Genomic DNA, 20,602 nt, shown 5'->3' on the forward strand with positions numbered 1-20,602 from the left:
GCATTAGTCAGCCATGGCAGACTTCATTCCAAGCCAAATGAAATAGCATAAAATACAGTTATATGTTTTATTATCACCTAGGTGTCCTGCAAATGGTTGGTCATGCGTTAACTGCAGCACTTACTGTCAGTAATTTGTAGGCATCACAAACTGAAAGACAGCAACCCAGCCCAAGCACATCAAACACACTGGCACCTACTTACACATAAGCAAGCCATTTTCCTCAAAGTAATAATTCTTTTTGCCTGTCTGAATCACCCTCCCTCGCAGCAGATCAACATAAAGTGAGGGAAGGACTTGTCCATTGAGCCGGTATCAGCTGCTTGTGGGTGGCCGACAACTCAAACATCAGACTACTAGATGGAATTTCCTTTGGATGCTTCACAGCGGAGTCCGGCACTACCAGAGCCCTTGCAACTGAGCCAGGTTGAGGTGACAGAAAGGAGTCGGAGAGTTTCACTGTACCTCAAATCTGTGGGACTGAGCACAAGTCACCACAGAGACAGGAAACAGAGGGGAAATCGTGAGCAGGCTCCTCATTCTGGAGTTGTTTCAAGGGTGTACCCCTGCGGCTGGTAACAAAGGCCTTACCCCAATTGTGACAAACCCACTCACTGGTATGACTGTAAATGCATCATGTGTAGGGGAAATTTTAAACACCCATCTCAATTTCCTGCACAAAAGGTGTCCTCACAAAAATCTATAGTGCATCAGAGTGGATAAGAGACTGTGTTGCGCCAGTATCACGCAGCATGGCCTCCGAGACCTGTTAATCTGGTTTAGCAGACTTAGAAACTAGCCCATGAAATAAGAAAGGTGTATTGCTGGATCAGGCTTTGATTCTACATATGCTGAAGCCCAAGGAATACCACGGTCAGCTTTAATCAGACCCACACCTGGAGACTGGTCCAACTGCTGCCATTGCTGTTTACGCCCCAGGCTCATGCCATCCGCGATTAAGCGACCTGACTTGTGACAATAAAAACATAAATGATCTTCCTTAGAATGAGGTGGAGTAGTAGGAGGCTGTTTCTCATTGTGAGCCTTCGCCACACTGACCCCTTTCTCAGTGCTCTGAGCTACTGCACGAATACATTCTTGTGCAACACACACCAAATGCGAGAGGAACTCAGCACAAGGCTGAATTCATCCATTAACACAGAAGCTTGAGACAAGGAATGTACTTCGTGTTCATTCAGGTACAGAACAATACGCTCAGGTAAACATGCTCCAATAGCATCAGCTCCCGGAGAAGCAAAATCTGTCATATTTGACATGCACCATTTATCAAAGAGATGGCCCTTCTTCCTTGCAAACTCAACATACGTCTGAGTTGTGATCTTTCTATAAAGCTCAGTCCATATGCCTCGAGCACAAGCTCATATGCACACAACACAGCAGCCCTAAGTCTCATAATTGAGGCCATCAGACAGCAACAGAGCTTCCACCACAAACTTCCACTGCAGTAAGAGGCCAGACATCCTCAGGCCATTGCAAAGACGCTGCTATGCGCTCAAAAGCACCGAAGTATGAATCTGGCTCACTCTCACAAAAAGGTGGCACTAATTTGATGTGCTTACCAACATCAAACCCAGTCTGTGGGGTCACTGGCTCAGAGCTCACTATGGGCGAAGAAGCAGGAGTCAACCACGCAACCAGAGCTGCAACAATTTTCGTTGCTTCAAACTCCAGCTGCCAGTTTAATCTCCTTCTCAGCCTCTAGCACCAATCTGCAAACACCCAGCCTCCAGCTTAGCTTGGTTTGCAGCACATGCTTTTTCTCCTCTGAGGTGAGCTGCAGCCATGTCAGACACATCCCAAACCAAGGATTGCACATACTGACCAGTGAACCTTCACCCTCAGACACAGAGAACACATAACGTGACTTTGGCCCCAGCCTCAGCCACCTGCTGTACCTCTTACCCCCTCAGACTTCTCAGCTGTGGGTACCTCTCCCCCATCAGGTGCCTGAGTACCAAACACAAAAAGCCACGATCCATTAGACATACCAGCAGAGCATGCTTAATGACCTCTTTAAGGGCTTGTTTAGCTGCAGGAATACTAAAGTGCTCTGCCAGGGGCAGCAAGTCGTCCTTAAGGCACTTGTTTAATTGCTGTACTATAGGATCTTTCAAAAATGCCCACACACTAAACTGGTCTATATCCACATTGAGAAACTTCACCCAAACGGCTGTAAGTTTAAACACAATGAGTGACACCAACCAAACCAGCCAACGTGGTTAAGAGCACCCTCCGGTGCCTGTCTACCTAACCAACAAACACTACCTAAATCCTAGCTGCTTTAAAGGGCGGCTTTAAATGCTCAACTCTGAGGCAAAATGTCCCATAGCATACGCCCACCAAAGATTAAATCCCCACCCAGGATTACCCTCCAAAACAAATAATAACAAACTAGTGTTCCAATGGAAGGAATGAACACACCAACTTAACAGAAGAACACTCAATAATACTTTGATCACTCATAAAAGAAAAAGAAATTCAACTCACCCTTTACAAAAGAAACCAACTCCAACACTAAGTATCCCAGACAAGCCCCCAATTTATGTTACATCCCCCTGCTGGATCTAGTTGGGGATGCAATATAAAAACAAGTCCACCCTCAATGCTGTGAGTTGTTTGTGACAAGTACAAGGTAGGCGCAGGCAGTCCTATTTGTAGTATATTTACAGTTTTTACACATATTTACAATATGGGGACAAACAAATCCAAGGGAGCAATCCAAAAGTCAAAATCCATAATATGAAAACACAGGTCGAATCATGAAGACTACAAGTTTATTAATACGGAAACTAGTGCAAATCTTTAACTATCGATTCCCCCCAGCGGCTCTCTATCCCCAAATCCCAAATGCCTGCTTCTTTAAATTGTGCTCTCCAAGTCATGATTGGAGAGGTCCTGACAAGGAGGCAGCTTCAGCAGTGCTCTAAACGGAGAATGAAAGTGACTTGGCACACCTAAGACAAGGAAAGCTGAACGGCGAGAAAGAGAACAGAAAACCATAATACAGGCACACCATGCGCATGCACATAACAGAAAGGATAGATAAGGTGGAGGCAAGAAAGTTTTGTCGAGAGACTTGAACTGGAGGACATAGCTTCAAGATTCAGGGGAATAAATTTAACATGGAGATCAGGAGAAACTCCTTTTCCCACCTGTGGAATTCTCTGCCCAGACTACTTCATTAAATATGTTTAAGATACTGTTAGATAACTTTTGCATAGCAGGAGAATTAAGGGTTACGGGGGAAAGAGGGTAGGTGGAATTAGGCCATAGCCAGATGAATCTGATGAACCAAGTGGCCCCTATGTCATTGGTGACAGAGGAGTTTTTAAAAACTTCCCATCTTCAATAGATGATCTCTTCTGACTTCCATCAGAAATCATGGCAAGCTCCATTATCAATACTTTAAAATTTCTGTTTGACTTTTCCTTAGTTTTGTTCAATTTCTCGTCTAGCATGGATTTAAATCTGGAGTTGCTTGTAATTTTACAATCTAATTGACATCAGCCATGATTTTATTTAGTGGCAGAACAGGTTTGATGAGCCAGATGGCCTATTTCTGCTCTTATTTCTTACGTTTTAACACTATGTTCCAAGTAGATAAAAGGAGTGGTACATAAAAGATAAAACTTGAACAATCCTTGAATACAAGGATTCCCCTCATAAATACATTTTCAAGTGTGCATAAAATTATCACGTTACCTGGTTGTACAAGTTATATCTGTTGACGTGATTTTTGTGGAAAGTTAATTTCAGATATTTTCCAACTGCATCAACGTGGACAGACTTAAGTTCTCGAGCTTTGAACCCTGTCTTCTGGTTATCTGACAGGGAAACATATCTGTAAAAACAAGTTAATGTACATAAATATTTAATAAGCTGTATGAAACAGATGAACTTCAGTACTTTTAAAGCAGTATCTTGCAATTAGATAGTAAAATTTCAAGCAACTCCATAGTAAAATTCCACTTGCTCCCTGGCATCAAGTTCCAGACATCCACCACTCTATGTAAAAAAACTTAACCTCTGATATCCCCCATTCTTTCCTCCAGTCACCTTAAAATTATGCCTCCTCATATTAGCCATTTCCACCGTGGGGGGAAAAACTGTCTCTGGCTATCCACTCTATTTATGCCTCCTATAATTAGGTGACCAGAACTAAACACAATATTTATTCCAAGTGTGATCTAACCAGGGCTTTATAGAACTGCAGCATTTCCTCACAACTCGAACTCAATGCCCCAAGGAAGGCTAACACATAATTTGTTTCCTTAACAACCCTATCAGCATACGTGGCAACTGGAAGGGATCTGTGGACATGGATTCTGAAATCTTTGTTCTTTCAGATGGTTAAGAACCCTGTATTCTGCCTTAAAAGTATGACCTTCTAACATTTATCACTTCACACTTTTCTGGGTTGAACTCAATCTGCCACTTCGTAGCTAGATCTGCAAAGGAGATTTACCAGGATGTTGTCTGGATCAGACAGCACGTCTAGGAAGGACAGGCTGAGTGAGCTAGAACCTTTCTCATTATTGTTCAAGAGAAAAGGCAATGTGATAGAGATATACAAGATGTATGAAGCATAAATTAAGTGGATAGCCAAAGACCATTTCCAAAGTGGTAATGGCTAATCCATGAGGGCATAAATTTCAAGTGATTGTGAAAGTATAGGGGTGATGTCAGAGACAAATTTTTTTTTTTCTTTTTAAACAGAGAATTGTGGGTACACAAAAATGTGCTCCCAGGGCTGGTGGTAAGGGCAGATTCATTAGGGGCATTTAAGAAACTCAGGAGAGGCACATGGATGATAGAAAAAATGGAGGAGGGAAGGGTTACAGTATGTTATCAGATCAGCACAATACTACTGGCCAAAGGTCTGTACTGTGTCATTTTCTAATGTGCCATTGTAACCTAGAGAAGTGCCACAAAGTTTGTGAACCCTATACAACTTTCTCTACTTCTGCATAAATATGACCTGAAATGTGATCAGATCACGCAAGTCCTAAAACTAGATAAAGAGAACCCAATTAAATAAGAATCATACTTGTTCATTTATTTATTGGAAAAATAGATTCAATATTACATTTATTTGTTGGGTGAACCTCTGAAGTAATGCCTTCCACAGAAGCTATTTGGATTCAGATGATCCAATCAATGAGAATGATTGAAGGCGTGGGTTGTAGAGGGGCCCTACCCTGTCATGATTGGTACATTTAAGAGCCTGTTGGATGATAAGAAAAATAGATACATAGATGAAAGAAAAATGGAGGGCTATGTTGGAGAGAAGCATTAAGATTGATCTTGAAGTAGGTTTAGAAGGTCGGCACAACATTGTGGGCCAAGGGATCTATACTGTGCTGTACTATTCTATGTTCTATGAAAACACCTAAAGAAATATATTTCCCCTTTCCTATTCGAGAATATTTTCAATTTCTTAAGATGTTTTCTGTTTGGTTTCTACTGAAGGACATTTCAAAAACCTTATTGCCTTAAATTTCTCAACAGGTGGCAGCATAGTTATGTTGAAATCTGCTGATCTGACATTCAGCCATACCCAAGTCTACGAAACGTGTCCACATGTTGCAACCCAAAGTGATCTGGAAGACTGTCACTGATGTAAAATTCAATTTTTGTAGAAATCAAATACTGGTGTGCAAGTAACTGAAGTTTGCGAATCCTACAACGCTCCACCATTTGTAGGATAATCTCCTGTGGGTAGAGGCAGAACCTAAAGAAATCAAATTAAACAGAATTCATTAAAATATGCCTCTTTCCTACTACCAATCTCCATTTATTGTACCATCTAGAAACAAAAGAATTGAATGGAAACAAAATTGGAGTGCTGCAATTTTACTTCTTTTGTCAATGCATAGCCACAGAGTCATAGTCTAATTAACTCAAATCAGTCTTGGCTTTTTTACAATCTTTTGCAGAACTCACAATTAATGTGATAACTTGATACCTTGCACTGGTTATCAACAAAGGATCCTGGAGACTCACTCAGACAGGCAGACTGTTCAATCAGAGGCACAAGAATAAGAATCAAGTATAAAATCAGGTACAATGCAGTTCTATCAAATAGCTGATGTCCAAATGCCAACAAGCACTTCAGATAATGGCATGACTAGGCTGGTAAGCCAGGTGAAGCAAGTCACGAGCTCCAGATACAATGTGAGTGGTTACACTCAGCTGCATACATGCAAAATGATGGATCTGCCACATTGAGCTGCAGAAGTTGTACAGCTCTGTCTGGCTAGCACGGCACAAGTCTATGCTAAGAATACAGATTTAGAGGTACAGTGCAGAGCGAGCCCTTACGGCCCAACAAGTTGCATTGCCCAGTAAACCACCTTTTAACCCTAGCCTAACTGTAGGTCAATTTACAATGACTACAAACCTGGGCCTCTTTGGTTGATGGGAGGAAACCAGAGCACCCAGAGGAAATCCACATGGTCATGGGGAGAACATAGGTACTTACAGACAGAGCTGGAATTGAACTCCGACATCCCAAGCTGTAATAGTATTGTATGCTACCGTGGATACATACAAATACTCAACAGATCACAAAAAACCGAAAATCTTTTGAGAACTGAAGTTTCAAAATATATCAGATGTTTGACACAAACAACTGATGCCTGATTACCCATGCAGCTGTTCACACTCGGACATCTGCTCATTGACAGATCTGCATTGTACCTGATTTTTATTGGGCAAAAACTTCAAGCAATTTGAGATTTTTTAAAATAATGTTTATGTTCGAAATAAAGCCAGCATCTAAATCAAATGAAACATTTTTAACTAAGTGTATTTCAAACAGAAAATATTCTGAAGCAGAGCAACAAGGGCCTGAAACATGCAATTTACTAATATATCAACCATCTTCATGCATGTGGAATATGCTAACTTAATGGATTAGAAAACTGTAACCCATTAAGCAAAGCCTTGTGTGGCTCTAACACCATAATCCTGTCATTGGGACAGGCCAGACCAAGTTTCACAAATGATAAACCCAAGGAAAATGTAATTGCCAGAAGCTTTACCAGACAGTGTTTCTAACCAATCCTGATAGTCAGCATTCAAAGCTTCAGTAAACCTAACTGCAGAAAACAAACAATTCTACTTTTCATCTGCTGTTGCTATTAGGTAATTCCAGAAAGTTAATGCTCCATTGATAGGCCATCCAGCTGTGGAGGGCAGTTGGGAGACTAGTGACAGTTCTTCCAGCAACACGAAGGCTTTAGTATTCATGCAAAATCCAAATCTGCTAGAAAACTAAGAATTAAGCAACTAGAAATTCTTAGAGCGACACACATAAAATGCTAGAGGAACTCAGGTCAGGCAGCACCTATGGAAATGAATGAAAAGTTAACGTTTCAGGCCAAGAGCCTTCATCAGGACGACAATTACTAGAAATTCTCCGCTGTTTCCCATTTGGAAGCGTAAATCTGCATGGGAATTAATAGCAATGCTTTGATTTTCCTTACCTTGGAGACCGCCAGCCACTAACTGTTGGAGCATGCACCATCAGTTCATTTGAATTATAACCATCTTCATGGCCAGATGAGCTTATAGTAACAAATCCAATTTTGTGAGGCATTCTGGAAAGTTAAGCTGTAATCAGACAAATTAAAACAAATGAAGGAGCTGCACAGATGTCCATGTATTTAAATATTTTGGTAATACTGTAGCAATCAAAAAATTGCTATTTCCAAGAAGCATTCAAAACCCCAAATTAGGAAGGATGTGCACTTGCTTCTATATGTACCTTAGATAATTTAGGTTTAAAGCCAATGTTTTTAATGTCCCAGTTAATGATTCAGCAGTCATAGCAACAAATTAAAGAGACTGTTCTATGATACAGCAAGGGCAGCATGGTAGCGTCGTGGTAGCACATGCAGCCCAGGTTCAATTCTCGCGGCCGCCTGTAATACGCACGTATGTTCTCCCTGTGACCTTATGGATTTTCTCTGGGCACTCTGGTGTCCTCCCTCAGTCCAAGGATGTAACAGTCGGTAGGTTAATTGCTCATTGTAAATTATCCTGTGATTAGGCTAGGATTAAATCAGAGATTGCTGGGCAACATAGCTCGTAGGACCGGAAGGGCCTATTCCACAATGCATCCCAATAAATAAACAAAATGACTCAAGCTTAAAGATTCTGCAAAGGGAATCCAGAAGGATTCAATTTCAAATTGGAATGCAAGCCTAACGTTTCAGAGAATTTATTTTCCTCCGTGCAAATCAATATGAAACACTGCAAAGTCTACCAAAATGGGAAATTTTAAAAACCTTCACTAAGATATTGAACAAAAGGATAGTTTCTATCCTGCAATTAAATTTCATTTATAGTCAGTCTGATAGTCATTGGTTACATAGAATCTACATCTGCCTATACCTTTATTTTGACCATTGAAAATATGCTATCGTTGATTCATTATTGAAGTGGCTGTAAAGGATGGTCTGATTTTCAGCTTATTAAAATTTTGATTGAAAATGATAAGCATTGTGACATCACCAAAATATTCCTGAATGAAGTGCTAACCAGTTAAACGCATAACATGGACACTCGCATGGCAGACCTGCCTCTTTACCGGCTATATAGAACAGTCAATGTTTGAAGCCTTCTCCCGTTATACTCAACTCTTCCTCCACTACTCTGATGACTGTACTGGTAGTCAGTTTTATCAACTTTACCTCGAACTTTCACCCTGCCCTTAAATTCATTTGGTCTATTTCTGACACCTCCCTCCCCTTTTTTGATCTGTCTCCATCCGTGGAGACATATTGTCAACTGACATCTTTTATAAACCAACTGATTCCCACGATTATCTCGACTGTACTTCTTCTCAGACAATCTCCTGTAAAAATGCTATTCCCTTTTCAGTTTCTTTGCCTCCACCACATCTGTTCCCAGGATATGGCTTTCCTTTGCAGGACATCAGAGATGTCCTCCCTTAAAGCATATGGTTTCCCTCCCTCTCACCCGCATTTCCTGAACATCTGTGCCTACCCTGTCTCTCTGCCACTTTAACAGTGATGGAGTTCTTGTTGTCGTTACCTACTACCCTATCAGCTTCTGCATCCAACACATTATCCTCCGCAACTTCCGCCATTACTAAAGGGATTGTACCCCTAAGCACATCTTTACCTCCCCCTCTTTCCCCACCCCCCCCACCGCTTTCAGCAGGAATTGTTCCCTCCTGTCCATTCGTCCCTCCCCACAAATCTTCCCCCAGGCACTTATCCCTGCAAGCGGCCTAGAGGCTATAACTGCTTATATTCCTCTTCCCCCACTTCCATTCAGGGCCCCAAACAGTCCATGTGAGACAAAACTTCTGTAAATCAGCTGGGGTCATCTATTGTGTCCAGTGCTCCTGATGTGGCTTCAACCACTTTGGTGAGAAATGTCATAAATTGGGGGACCACTTCGTCAAGCACCTTTGCATCATCTGCCACACGCGGGACTTCCCAGTAGTCAAACATTTTAATTCCCATTCGCAAGTGTCGGTCCATGGCCTCCTCTTGTGCCAAGATGAAACCACCCCCAGGATGGAGGAACAACATGCCTGAGTACTCTCCAACTGATGGCATATCCATTTCTCCTTCCAGTAAACAAATTCCCCCCCCCCCACCTCCTCTATTCCCATTCTGACATGTTACTGCTTCTCATCTGCCTATAACTTCCCCTTGAGTCCCCACCTTCTTCCATTTCTCCTATGGTCCATTCTCCTCTCCCATCAGATTCTTTCTTCTCCAGCCCTTAACCTTTCACACCCACTTGCCTTCACTTCCAGCTAACCTCTTTCCCCTCTTTCCACGTTTTTATACTGGCCCTTCCTTCTTAATTCTGAGGAAGGGTCTCAGCCTGAAACATGAACCATTTATTCTTTTCCCTAGATGCTGTCCGACCTGCTGAGTTCCTCCAGCATTTTGTGTGCATTGCTTAACATGAAATACAAAAGCTTCTAATAAGCCAATGTTAAAATGATCTAAAAGCAACTGTATTTTAAAATACTTACTCTAAAAGGACAAAGTGCGTAGTTGCACTTTTTTTTATTAAAGACAACAATTATGAAGGTTGATCTTCTACCACAAATGTTTTAACAAACAAATCAGGCACAATGGCTGTCAAAGTTTATGCAATAGAACTAAAGACAAAATGATCCATTATACTGAAACTCAATTCAAATAAACTATGGAATAGCAGAACTAGATAGGCAAACAAGCAAAATTGATGGAGATCCAAGTGCAAATCAAAATGAGTTCAATGCCAGATAGAACAGATTAGAAAGTGTCAAGATCTATCGACAAGGTGAAAGCAGTACACATGTACAGTATTACCTTCCAGCCTCTGGCAGCAGGCAGTCTTATTGCTTTGCCCTTCCAGAAGGGCAGCCTAATAGTAGGGGAAAAAAAAAACAAATTTTCAGTAATTTCCCACCTGGCTGGCTGGAAAATTCAGCACCTATAATTATTGTTTTTACCCATATTTCACAGTAATATAAAAGTGGTAAAGGAAACATGTGAACTGAACAGAAAATGTACCAACTAAATTATTATAAAAGGCCACTTCCTCAAAGATTAAGCATCAAAACTCCTAAAATATGTTAAATGCAATTATACTATCTACGTTAATGCAGTTCCAACTGAATGTGGTAGAATTTTCAAACACAATGCAAAACACAATCCAAAAATCAAACAATTACATACCATGAGCCATGCATTTCTAAGGTAATTACCTCAGGGCATAGGAAGCAATTTTGAGATTATAATCCTAGAGGTCCTGCTTTTCAATTTCTACAAAACACTAGAATTTGAGGACCTCATCTCTCTTCTTACCTACGTCAATAGGACCAACATGGGCATCAACTTTTAGCTGTGGATTCACAAGGAGGCTGAGCAGTGACAGGCATGGCAAATCAAGGCCAGGTAGTCTTTCTTTTTTCAGCACAGTATTTCATTCAGAGTTAGAAGTTGAATTTAGTGGAGTGGGTATGCTCCTCCTGTGAAATTTGGAAGATCACTATCAATGCAACTGTATTTGTAAGAAGTGTCCACCAACAACTTTTCTTCAACCACATGGACCAGTTGAAACAATAGTTCGGCATTCAATACTGTGGTTCCCCTCCAAGCTGATCGCCAGCTTAGTATCAGCTCATCCTTCTGCAATTGGACCTTGGACTTTCTAACAGACCCCAATCAGTTAAGTTAGACAACCCCTCCTCCTCCACTCTCAGTGTTAACACCGGCGTGCCTCAAGGCCATGTGCTGAGCCCTCTTCTGTACTCCCTTTTCACCTATGACTGTGCTCCTGTACATGGTTCTAACTCCATAATCAAGTTCGCAGACGACACCATGGTGGTTGGCCTGATCATAGGGGATGGTGAGACGGCTTACAGGGACGAGGTCCAGCACCTGGCCGCGTGGTGTGCCGACAACAACCTGGCCGTTAACACCCAGAAGACCAAGGAGATCATTGTGGACTTCAGGCAAGCTAGGAGCCATACTCACGTCCCCATCTACATCAAAGGAGCTGTAGTGCAGCGTGTATCAAGCTTCAAATTCCTCGGTGTCCACATTTGCCTGAACTCCTCCATCCTGATCAAAAAGGCGCATCAGTGCCTTTATTTCCTGCGGAGCATCAAGAAAGCTCACATCTGTCCCAGGTTACTGACGGACTTTTACTGCTGTACCATTGAGAGCATACCCACCAACTGCATCTCAGAGTGGTATGGCAATTGTCCTGTATCGGAACACAAAGCACTCCAGCATGTGGTGAAAACTGCCCAGCGGATTATCAGCACCCAATTGCCCACCATTGAGAACATCTACCATAAATGCTGCCTGGGCAGGGTGAAAAGCATTATCAAGGATGCATCTCACCCTAACCATGGACTTTTTACTCTCCTCCCATCCAGTAGGCGCTACAGGAGCCTCCGCTCCCGCACCAGCAGGCACAGGAAGAGCTTCTTCCCTGAGGCTGTGACCCTGCTGAACCTCACATCACAGTGCTAAGCAGTAGTGCACCCATATTGTACTGTCTCAGTACTTTTATATTTGTGTGCTGTAGCACTTACTTTTTATTCACAGTTATTTTATAAATAACTCTATTCTTTGCATTTCTGGTTAAATGCTAACTGCATTTCTTTGGGTTTGTATCTGTACTCGGCACAATGACAATAAAGTGGAATCAAACCTAATCTAATCTAATTATGGGCCTTGATAGACACAGACATTATTCAATAGGTCAGACTGACATTTCGGAGGACACACAGTGATTCCAAGATGATACGTTGCCTTTCAGGCATGGGGGTCAGAGAAGTCACTGAGAAATTGATCAGGAAATAGGAAGGCCGTGTCAACTATGGGAAACTGTGCAGGTGCAGAATATTCTGAAAGGGAGGTGAGCAGCCAGAAACTGTGGTCCATATTGGTACCAACAACCTGTGCAGAAAGAGAGATGAGGTCCAGGAAAAGGAATTTAGGGAAAATTGAAACAAGGTACTTTTAGGGCAATTATCTAGGATTATGTCATATGGTAGTAAATTTAGGAACAGCAAGATAAAACAGCTAAATATATGGCTAAGGAATTGATGCATGCAGGCCCTTCAGATACTCAGCAATCCTGAGGAAGGGTCTCAGCCTAAAACATTGTCTGCTTATTCGCCACCGTAGATGCTGCCTGATTTGCTGAGTTCCTCCAGCATTTTGTGTTGGCAGATATTGAGATAATTGAAATCTTTTCCAGGACAGGGCTAAATGAATCTCCCTGCATCCAATAGCTCAGCAGGGAGATATGCCATGTTGAGATGATATTAAACTAGTAACACCAGAGTGGGACCCAAAATTGCAGTGCAGCAGAGGAAAAGAGAGAAGCACATATTGTAAATACAGCAGGCAACTCCAGTGGGCAGAGTTGGGGGGGTGGGGAGAGAGAGAAGGTCATGAGTGCTGGGAGGTTTAACTGCATTCCCTTTAATGCAAGGAGATAAAGCAGATTAACTGAGAGTTTATATCACCCTGTAGGGTTAAATTGTGCTAAGTGCTAATCACAGAAACGTGGCGAAGGAAAGGCAGCTCAATGTTTCTGGGGTGATGGGGCTCGAGGGTTTCAAAGGGGTTGGCGGGGGGAACGGCTATTGCATTAATCACTGGTTAGGGAAAACAGTACTAGGAAAGATACCTGGAGAGATTGGCAACTTAAGTTTTATGGGTAGAATTTATAAGGGGGAATCACATTAGGGTATTGGGATTTAGGGAAGTGTGTAAAGGAGACCGGAGAGGCAAGTTTTATTTATCCAGAAGCTTATGGGAAAATGAAACAAGCTGAAAGAGGTAAGTACAATCAGGGCATTTATGAATAATTTGGACGACTACATGAACAAGAGTATCATGGACCAAACGAGACTAATTAACTAGGCATTTCGTATTACGTGATCGAGTCGAGCCAAAGGACCTTTCTCCGAGGTGGAAGAGCAAAAAGGGAAAACGCTGGAAATGCTCAAAGGGTCGGGCGGCCTCTGCAGAAAGAGAAAAGAGTTCTGAAGAAAGGGCGACCTGGCACGAGGAATGTTGAAAAGCAAAATAAAACTCTCCAAAGGTGCGAGGAGTGTGGGCGCGGCGAGCGACCGCAACTGCCCCGACACCCGATGAGCAGGGCCGGGCTGGGCGGGCAGCCGCCCTTCCCGAAAGATGCGGCGGAGGGAGCCAACCCGACAACGTGCTAGAACCTTCTCCGGATCCCGGGCTCTGCACCCAGTTCCGTAGGACCAGTCGCCCTGACGCCGGAAACCGCGTCTACGGCCATCATACACACATCTTTCCCGTGAAGCCGACCTGCCCTCCGGCGCCGCGATTTAACGTCCAGCCGCCAACACGTCTCGCCGCCGCAGGCCCGGACACACACCACATCTCCATAACCACCGCCGCCAACAGTGTACACTGCGCAGGCGCCGGTTCCCCCACCGGAAGTGGCCGGGCTGAGAGCGACGCATGCGCACACTGCTGTCTTTGCCGCCTTGGTGGTGTTATTTATTTATTTACAGATACGGCATGGTAACAGGCCTTTTCGGCCCAAGAAAACAATATCAAGATACAAAATGGTGAATCAAAGTTCAATTGGACCTTTAAGTATTATGTATAAGATACTTTATTATAATTACATGCAGGAAATACGATTTGTAAAAGTCTTTATCTGTATTCGTTGTACTCTTAAGTTAATACATTCTTTTCCAGTGAGTCAATGCCAGTCATGTTTCCTGTGACACTGTACACCCATGAATTGTTTCAGAGGCTGTCTCGTCACTCCATGTTCAAGACGTAGCAGAACCCGAGACTGTAGTCCTTCGGCACAAAGCATCCCCGGTGGCTGCACGGAGCTTCCTCGAGCACGTACTTCTGCGTCCTGGAATTACTGGTCAGCAGTGTTCGCCTGGGGGGTGGGGGGTTATCTCCTTGCACACACAACCAACACATTTCGGCAGAAAGTCAAAGTAAATTTATTATCAAAGTACGTATATGTCACCATATACGACATTGTGATTCATTTTCTTCCTGACATTTATAGGAAGGTAAAGAAATACAACGGAATTTATTTAAAAACAATAGGTAAAGATTGACAAACTATGTGCAAAAGAAGACAAAATGTGCAAGTTAAATAAATAAATACTGAAAACATGAATTGTAGAGCCCTTGAAAGTGAGTCTGCAGGTTATGGAATCAATTCAGAGTAGAGGTAAGTGAAGTTATCCACTGATTCTGGAGCCTGATAGTTGAAGGGTAATTGTTCCTGAGCCTGGTGGTGTGGGATCTCAGGCCCTTGCACTTCCTGCCCAAAGGTAGAAGTGAGGAGACAGCATAGCCTGGACTGTAGGGATCGCTGAAGATGGATGCTGCTTGTAGATGTGCTCAAAGGTAGGGAGCACTTTGCCTATGACGGACTTGGCTGTATCCACCACATACTGAAGACTTTTCCATTCCTGGGCATTGGTGTTTCCATAAAAGGCCATAATGCAACCAGTCAGGATACTCTCTACCGTGCATCCGTAAAAGTTTGTCAAAGTTTTAGATGACATGCGGAATCTACACAAACTTCTAAGAAAGTAGAGGCACTGTTGTGTGTTCTTTGTGATGGCACTTATGTGCTGGTTCCAAGGAAGACCCTCTGACATGATAATGCCATGCAATATAAAGTTATTGATCCTCTTCATTACTGATCCCCTAACGAAGACTGGCTCAGGGACCTCTGGCTTCTTCCTCCTGTACTCAATAATCAGAACTTTAGTTTTGCTGGCCTTAAGTGAGAGGTTATTATAATCTCCCTCTTATATGCTGATTCATCACCACCTTTGATTTGGCTAACAACAGTGATGTCATCAAATATAGCGATGGATCTGTAATTAGCTACACAATCATTGGTATAAAATGAATAGAGCAGAGGGCTAAGCACACAGTCTTGTGGTGTACCTGTGCTGATGGAAATTGGGGAGATGTTGCCAATCCGAACCGACTGGGGACTGCAAGTGTGGAAATCGAGGAACCACTTGCACATGCAGGAATCAGCACCTAGGCATTGGTACTTATTTAAAAGTTGCTGGTGAACGCAGCAGGCCAGGCAGCATCTCTAGGAAGAGGTACAGTCAACGTTTCAGGCCGAGACCCTTCGTCAGGACTAACTGAAGGAAGAGTGAGTAAGGGATTTGAAAGCTGGAGGGGGAGGGGGAAGATCCAAAATGATAGGAGAAGACAGGACGGGGAGGGATGGAGCCAAGAGCCGGACAGGTGATAGGCAAAAGGGATACGAGAGGATCGTGGGACAGGAGGTCCAGGAAGAAAGACAAGGCGAGGGGGACCCAGAGGATGGGCAAGGGGTATATTCAGAGGGACAGAGGGAGAAAAAGGAGAGTGAGAGAAAGAATGTGTGTATAAAAATAAGTAACAGATGGGGTACGAGGGGGAGGTGGGGCATTAGCGGAAGTTAGAGAAGTCGATGTTCATGCCATCAGGTTGGAGGCTACCCAGACGGAATATAAGGTGTTGTTCCTCCAACCTGAGTGTGGCTTCATCTTTACAGTAGAGGAGGCCGTGGATAGACATGTCAGAATGGGAATGGGATGTGGAATTAAAATGTGTGGCCACTGGGAGATCCTGCTTTCTCTGGCGGACAGAGCGTAGATGTTCAGCAAAGCGGTCTCCCAGTCTGCGTCGGGTCTACCAATATATAAAGGCCACATCGGGAGCACCGGACGCAGTATATCACCCCAGCCGACTCACAGGTGAAGTGTTGCCTCACCTGGAAGGACTGTTTGGGGCCCTGAATAGTGGTAAGGGAGGAAGATAAGGGCATGTGTAGCACTTGTTCCGCTTACACGGATAAGTGCCAGGAGGGAGATCAGTGGGGAGGGATGGGGGGGATGAATGGACAAGGGAGTTGCGTAGGGAGTGATCCCTGCGGAATGCAGAGGGAGGGGGGGAGGGAAAGATGTGCTTAGTGGTGGGATCCCGTTGGAGGTGGTGGAGGTTACGGAGAATAATATGTTGGACCCGGAGGCTGGTGGGGTGGTAGGTGAGGACCAGGGGAACCCTATTCCTAGTGGGGTGGCGGGAAGATGGAGTGAGAGCAGATGTACGTGAAATAGGGGAGATGCGTTTAAGAGCAGAGTTGATAGTGGAGGAAGGGAAGCCCCTTTCTTTAAAAAAGGAAGACATCTCCCTCGTCCCAGAATGAAAAGCCTCATCCTGAGAGCAGATGAGGCGGAGATGGAGGAATTGCGAGAAGGGGATGGCGTTTTCGCAAGAGACAGAGTGAGAAGAGGAATAGTCCAGATAGCTGTGAGAGTCAGTAGGCTTATAGTAGACATCAGTGGATAAGCTGTCTCCAGAGACAGAGACAGAAAGATCTAGAAAGGGGAGGAAGGTGTCAGAAATGGACCAGGTAAACTTGAGGGCAGGGTGAAAGTTGGAGGCAAAGTTAATAAAGTCAACGAGTTCTGCATGCGTGCAGGAAGCAGCGCCAATGCAGTCGTCAATGTAGCGAAGGAAAAGTGGGGGACAGATACCAGAATAGGCACGGAACATAGACCAGGTGAGGCAACACTTCACCTGTGAGTCGACTGGGGTGATATACTGCGTCCGGTGCTCCCGATGTGGCCTTTTATATATTGGCGAGACCCGACGCAGACTGGGAGACCACCTTGCTGAACATCTACGCTCTGTCCGCCAGAGAAAGCAGGATCTCCCAGTGGCCACACATTTTTATTCCACATCCCATTCCCATTCTGACATGTCTATTCACGGCCTCCTCTACTGTAAAGATGAAGCCACACTCAGGTTGGAGGAACAACACCTTATATTCCGTCTGGGTAGCCTCCAACCTGATGGCATGAACATCGACTTCTCTAACTTCCGCTGATGCCCCAACTCCCCCTCGTACCCCATCTGTTACTTATTTTTATATACACATTCTTTCTCTCACTCTCCTTTTTCTCCCTCTGTCCCTCTGAATATATCCCTTGCCCATCCTCTGGGTCCCCCCCCCCCCACTGTCTTTCTTCCCGGACCTCCTGTCCCATGATCCTCTCGTATCCCCTTTGCCTATCACCTGTCCAGCTCTTGGCTCCATCCCCCCCCGTCCTGTCTTCTCCTATCATTTTGGATCTCCCCCTCCCCCTCCAACTTTCAAATCCCTTCTCACTCTTCCTTCAGTTAGTCCTGACGAAGGGTCTTGGCCTGAAACGTCGACTGTACCTCTTCCTAGAGATGCTGCTTGGCCTGCTGCGTTCACCAGCAACTTTTATGTGTGTTGCTTGAATTTCCAGCATCTGCAGAATTCCTGTTGATTGGTACTTATTTGCTAGTTTTGAGTGGATGATAGTGTTAAATGCCGAGCTGTAGTCAATGAGGAGTATCCTGATGTGGATTTGCATCTTTATTGTCCAGATGTTCCAGTGCTGAGTGAAGAGCCAATGAAAAGGCATCTGCTGTTGACCTGTTGTGGCGGCAGACAAATTGTACTGGATCCAGGTCGCTCCTCAAGCAAGAGGTTATTGGAAGCAAAGTCTCTTACAATGTTTAAGAAGTATCTGGACAAACAATTGAATCACCAAGGCTTGCCTTGATCAAATGTTGGGAAATGGGATTAGTAGGGCCTTTTTCTGTGATCTATGCTGTGATGACCTCTATAATCAGTGGAGCAGACAGTGTCAGTGGAGAGAGAAAAACAGAGTTAATATCACAATTGGATTGCTAGTTCTAATACAAACAAAAAAAAAATCTGAATTTGTTGAATATTACATTGAGTCCTGAAGGCAGTAATATACCCAGATAAAAATTAGATGCTGTCAGCTTTGTTCTGACCATTCAAGAGGGTAGATACAGATAGATTAATGCAGGATTGGGATGGAGAATTAAATTGGAGTTCAGGAAATATGTGGATTACAGAATAGAATGCTTTGCAAGCAGTCACCCAGTGCGTATTCAGTTTCTCCACTGAAGAGAAGGCCAGATTGTGAACCAGATGTTGCCTTCCAAATACAAGCTTTTCCTTGTGTTCTTTTCCTGCTCTTCCTCTGCATTTTAATGTCTGATAACTGATTACCGCTGTATAGGACCCTGGTCAGACCCCACTTGGAGTACTGTGCTCAGTTCTGGTCACCTCACTACAGGGAGGATGTGGGAACTGTAGAAAGGGTGCAGAGGAGATTTACAAAGATGTTGCCTGGATTGGGGAGCATGCCTTATGAGAATAGGTTGAGTGGACTCGGCCTTTTCTGCTTGGGGCGATGGAGGATGATAAGTGACCTGATAGAGCTGTATAAGATGATGAGAGGCATTGACCATGTGGATAGTCAGAGGCTTTTTCCCAGGGCTGAAATGGCTAACACGAGAGGGCACAGTTTTAAAGTGCTTGGAAGAAGGTACAGAGGGGATGTCAGGGGTAAGTTTTTTACACAGAGAGTGGTGAGTGTGTGGACTGGGCTGCCGGCAACGGTGGTGGAGGCAGATACAATAGGATCTTTTAAGAGACTCCTGGACAGGTACATGGAGCTTAGAAAAATAAAAGGCTATTGGTAACCCTAGGTAATTTCCAAAGTAAGTTCATGTTCGGCGCAGCATTGTAGGTGGAAGGGCCTGTATTGTGCTGTAGGTTTTCTATGTTTCTAACTTCTATCAAAGTTCCAATGAAGGGTCATCAATCAGAAACTTTCAGCCTGTTTCACTCTCCACATATACTGCCTAATTGGCAAAGTGTTGCCAACGTTTTCTACTTTTCATTTTGAGTTCCAGAAGCTGATGTGTTTTACTTTTGCGGACTCCAGGAAATGACTGAGCAGCTCTCCAGTCCATGCCCAAGTACATCTTTAGGATATTTCTCACTGCACTATGGCCCACAAACAGCTCGTTCCTCCATGCCAACCATCTGTATTCTCGTAGTGTGACTCTGTAACTTTGTGATTTCACTCATCCAGTCTGCTGTCCCCTACTACTACTACTACGTGACTCAGGCCTAGGGGGCCCCCACCTGCTTCAAATCAACCACCATCCCTGTACCAAACAACTCTACACCTTCAGAACTAAACGACAGCCGCCCAGAATCACTGGCACCAATCATCATGAAGTGCTTTGAACGGCTGATAATGGCACATGCCAAAACCTCCATTCTTCCACATTGGACACTGGCCAATATGCTTACTGATAGAACTGCTCTATGACAGATGCCATAATGTCTGTCGTATGCCTCGAAAACAAGGACATTTATGTCAGAATGCTGCTTCTGATTTCATTTCCGTATTCAACACTACTGTCCCGCTATTGTTGGACCTTGGTGAACAACCCCCTACTTCTCAGTTTGAACACATCACTGTACACATCTGGGTGTTGGACTTCCTAACAAACAGACCTCAGATTGTCAGGAGTCCTTCCTTCCCAACATCCACAACATGAGTGCTGCCTAGGGCAATCCACTGAGCTCATTGCTGCACACTCTGCCCGCACATGACTGCACAGCCAAACACCCGAATAATCACAAACAAGGGAAAATCTGCAGTCCTTCCAGGTGGGGTGAGACTTCACCTGTGAGGCTGTTGGGGACAGATACTGTGACTGGTGCTCCTGGTGGGGCCTTCTGTATATCGGTGAGGCCCGACGTAGATTGGGAGACCGCTTTGCTGAGCACCTACGCTCCATCTGCCGAAAGGAGCAGGATCTCCGAGTGGCCACCCATTTTAATTCCACTTCCCATGCCCATTCCGATATGCCAATCCATGGCCTCCTCTACTGTTGAAATGAGGCCACACTCAGGTTAGAGGAACAACACCTTTTATTCCATCTGGGTAGCCTCCAATCTGATGGCATGAACATTGATTTATCGAACTTCTGGTGATGCCGACCCCTTCCCCCCTTCACCATTCCCCATCCCCTTGATCTCTTTGCCTGTCCATCACCTTCCTCTGGTGCTCCCCCCACTTTTCTTTCTTCCATGGCCTTCAGTCCTTCGGGTTGGAGGTGACATCGGATGCACAGCAACTCTGGCAGGGTCTGCAAGACATTACTTCCTACAAGGCGAAACCCAATAATATGAA

General features: G+C 44.1%; 1 protein-coding gene and 1 long non-coding RNA gene across 9 annotated transcripts in view; one reads left to right on the plus strand and one right to left on the minus strand.

Annotated features, from left to right (window-relative positions):
* Positions 1–13,985, minus strand: part of cep104 (centrosomal protein 104) — a 130,976-nt gene extending 116,991 nt beyond the window's left edge. For 3 of the 8 annotated variants that reach the window (XM_063033289.1, XM_063033288.1, XM_063033282.1), the window contains exons 1-5: positions 13,860–13,985; positions 10,365–10,419; positions 7,509–7,635; positions 5,579–5,752; positions 3,724–3,862 (exon numbers count right to left, since the gene is read on the minus strand). In XM_063033289.1, coding sequence (XP_062889359.1) covers positions 3,724–3,862; positions 5,579–5,752; positions 7,509–7,621 — 426 coding nt within the window. In that variant the 5' untranslated portion in view covers positions 7,622–7,635; positions 10,365–10,419; positions 13,860–13,985. Of the gene's footprint in view, positions 1–3,723; positions 3,863–5,578; positions 5,753–7,508; positions 7,636–10,364; positions 10,420–10,862; positions 11,027–11,534; positions 11,655–13,456; positions 13,778–13,839 lie in introns of those variants that run through there. The other 5 variants (XM_063033287.1, XM_063033286.1, XM_063033284.1 and 2 more) reach the window with 5 other exon arrangements.
* A 71-nt stretch (positions 13,986–14,056) lies between these two features.
* The window catches only part of LOC134337916 (uncharacterized), a 36,399-nt gene continuing 29,853 nt past the window's right edge, over positions 14,057–20,602 (plus strand). Inside the window, exons 1-2 of the long non-coding RNA XR_010016109.1 lie at positions 14,057–14,125; positions 14,314–14,439. This is a non-coding gene — a long non-coding RNA (uncharacterized LOC134337916). The remainder of the gene's footprint in view (positions 14,126–14,313; positions 14,440–20,602) is intronic.

Source organism: Mobula hypostoma, chromosome 25, assembly GCF_963921235.1.
Source record: "Mobula hypostoma chromosome 25, sMobHyp1.1, whole genome shotgun sequence".
Lineage (NCBI taxonomy): Eukaryota > Metazoa > Chordata > Chondrichthyes > Myliobatiformes > Myliobatidae > Mobula > Mobula hypostoma.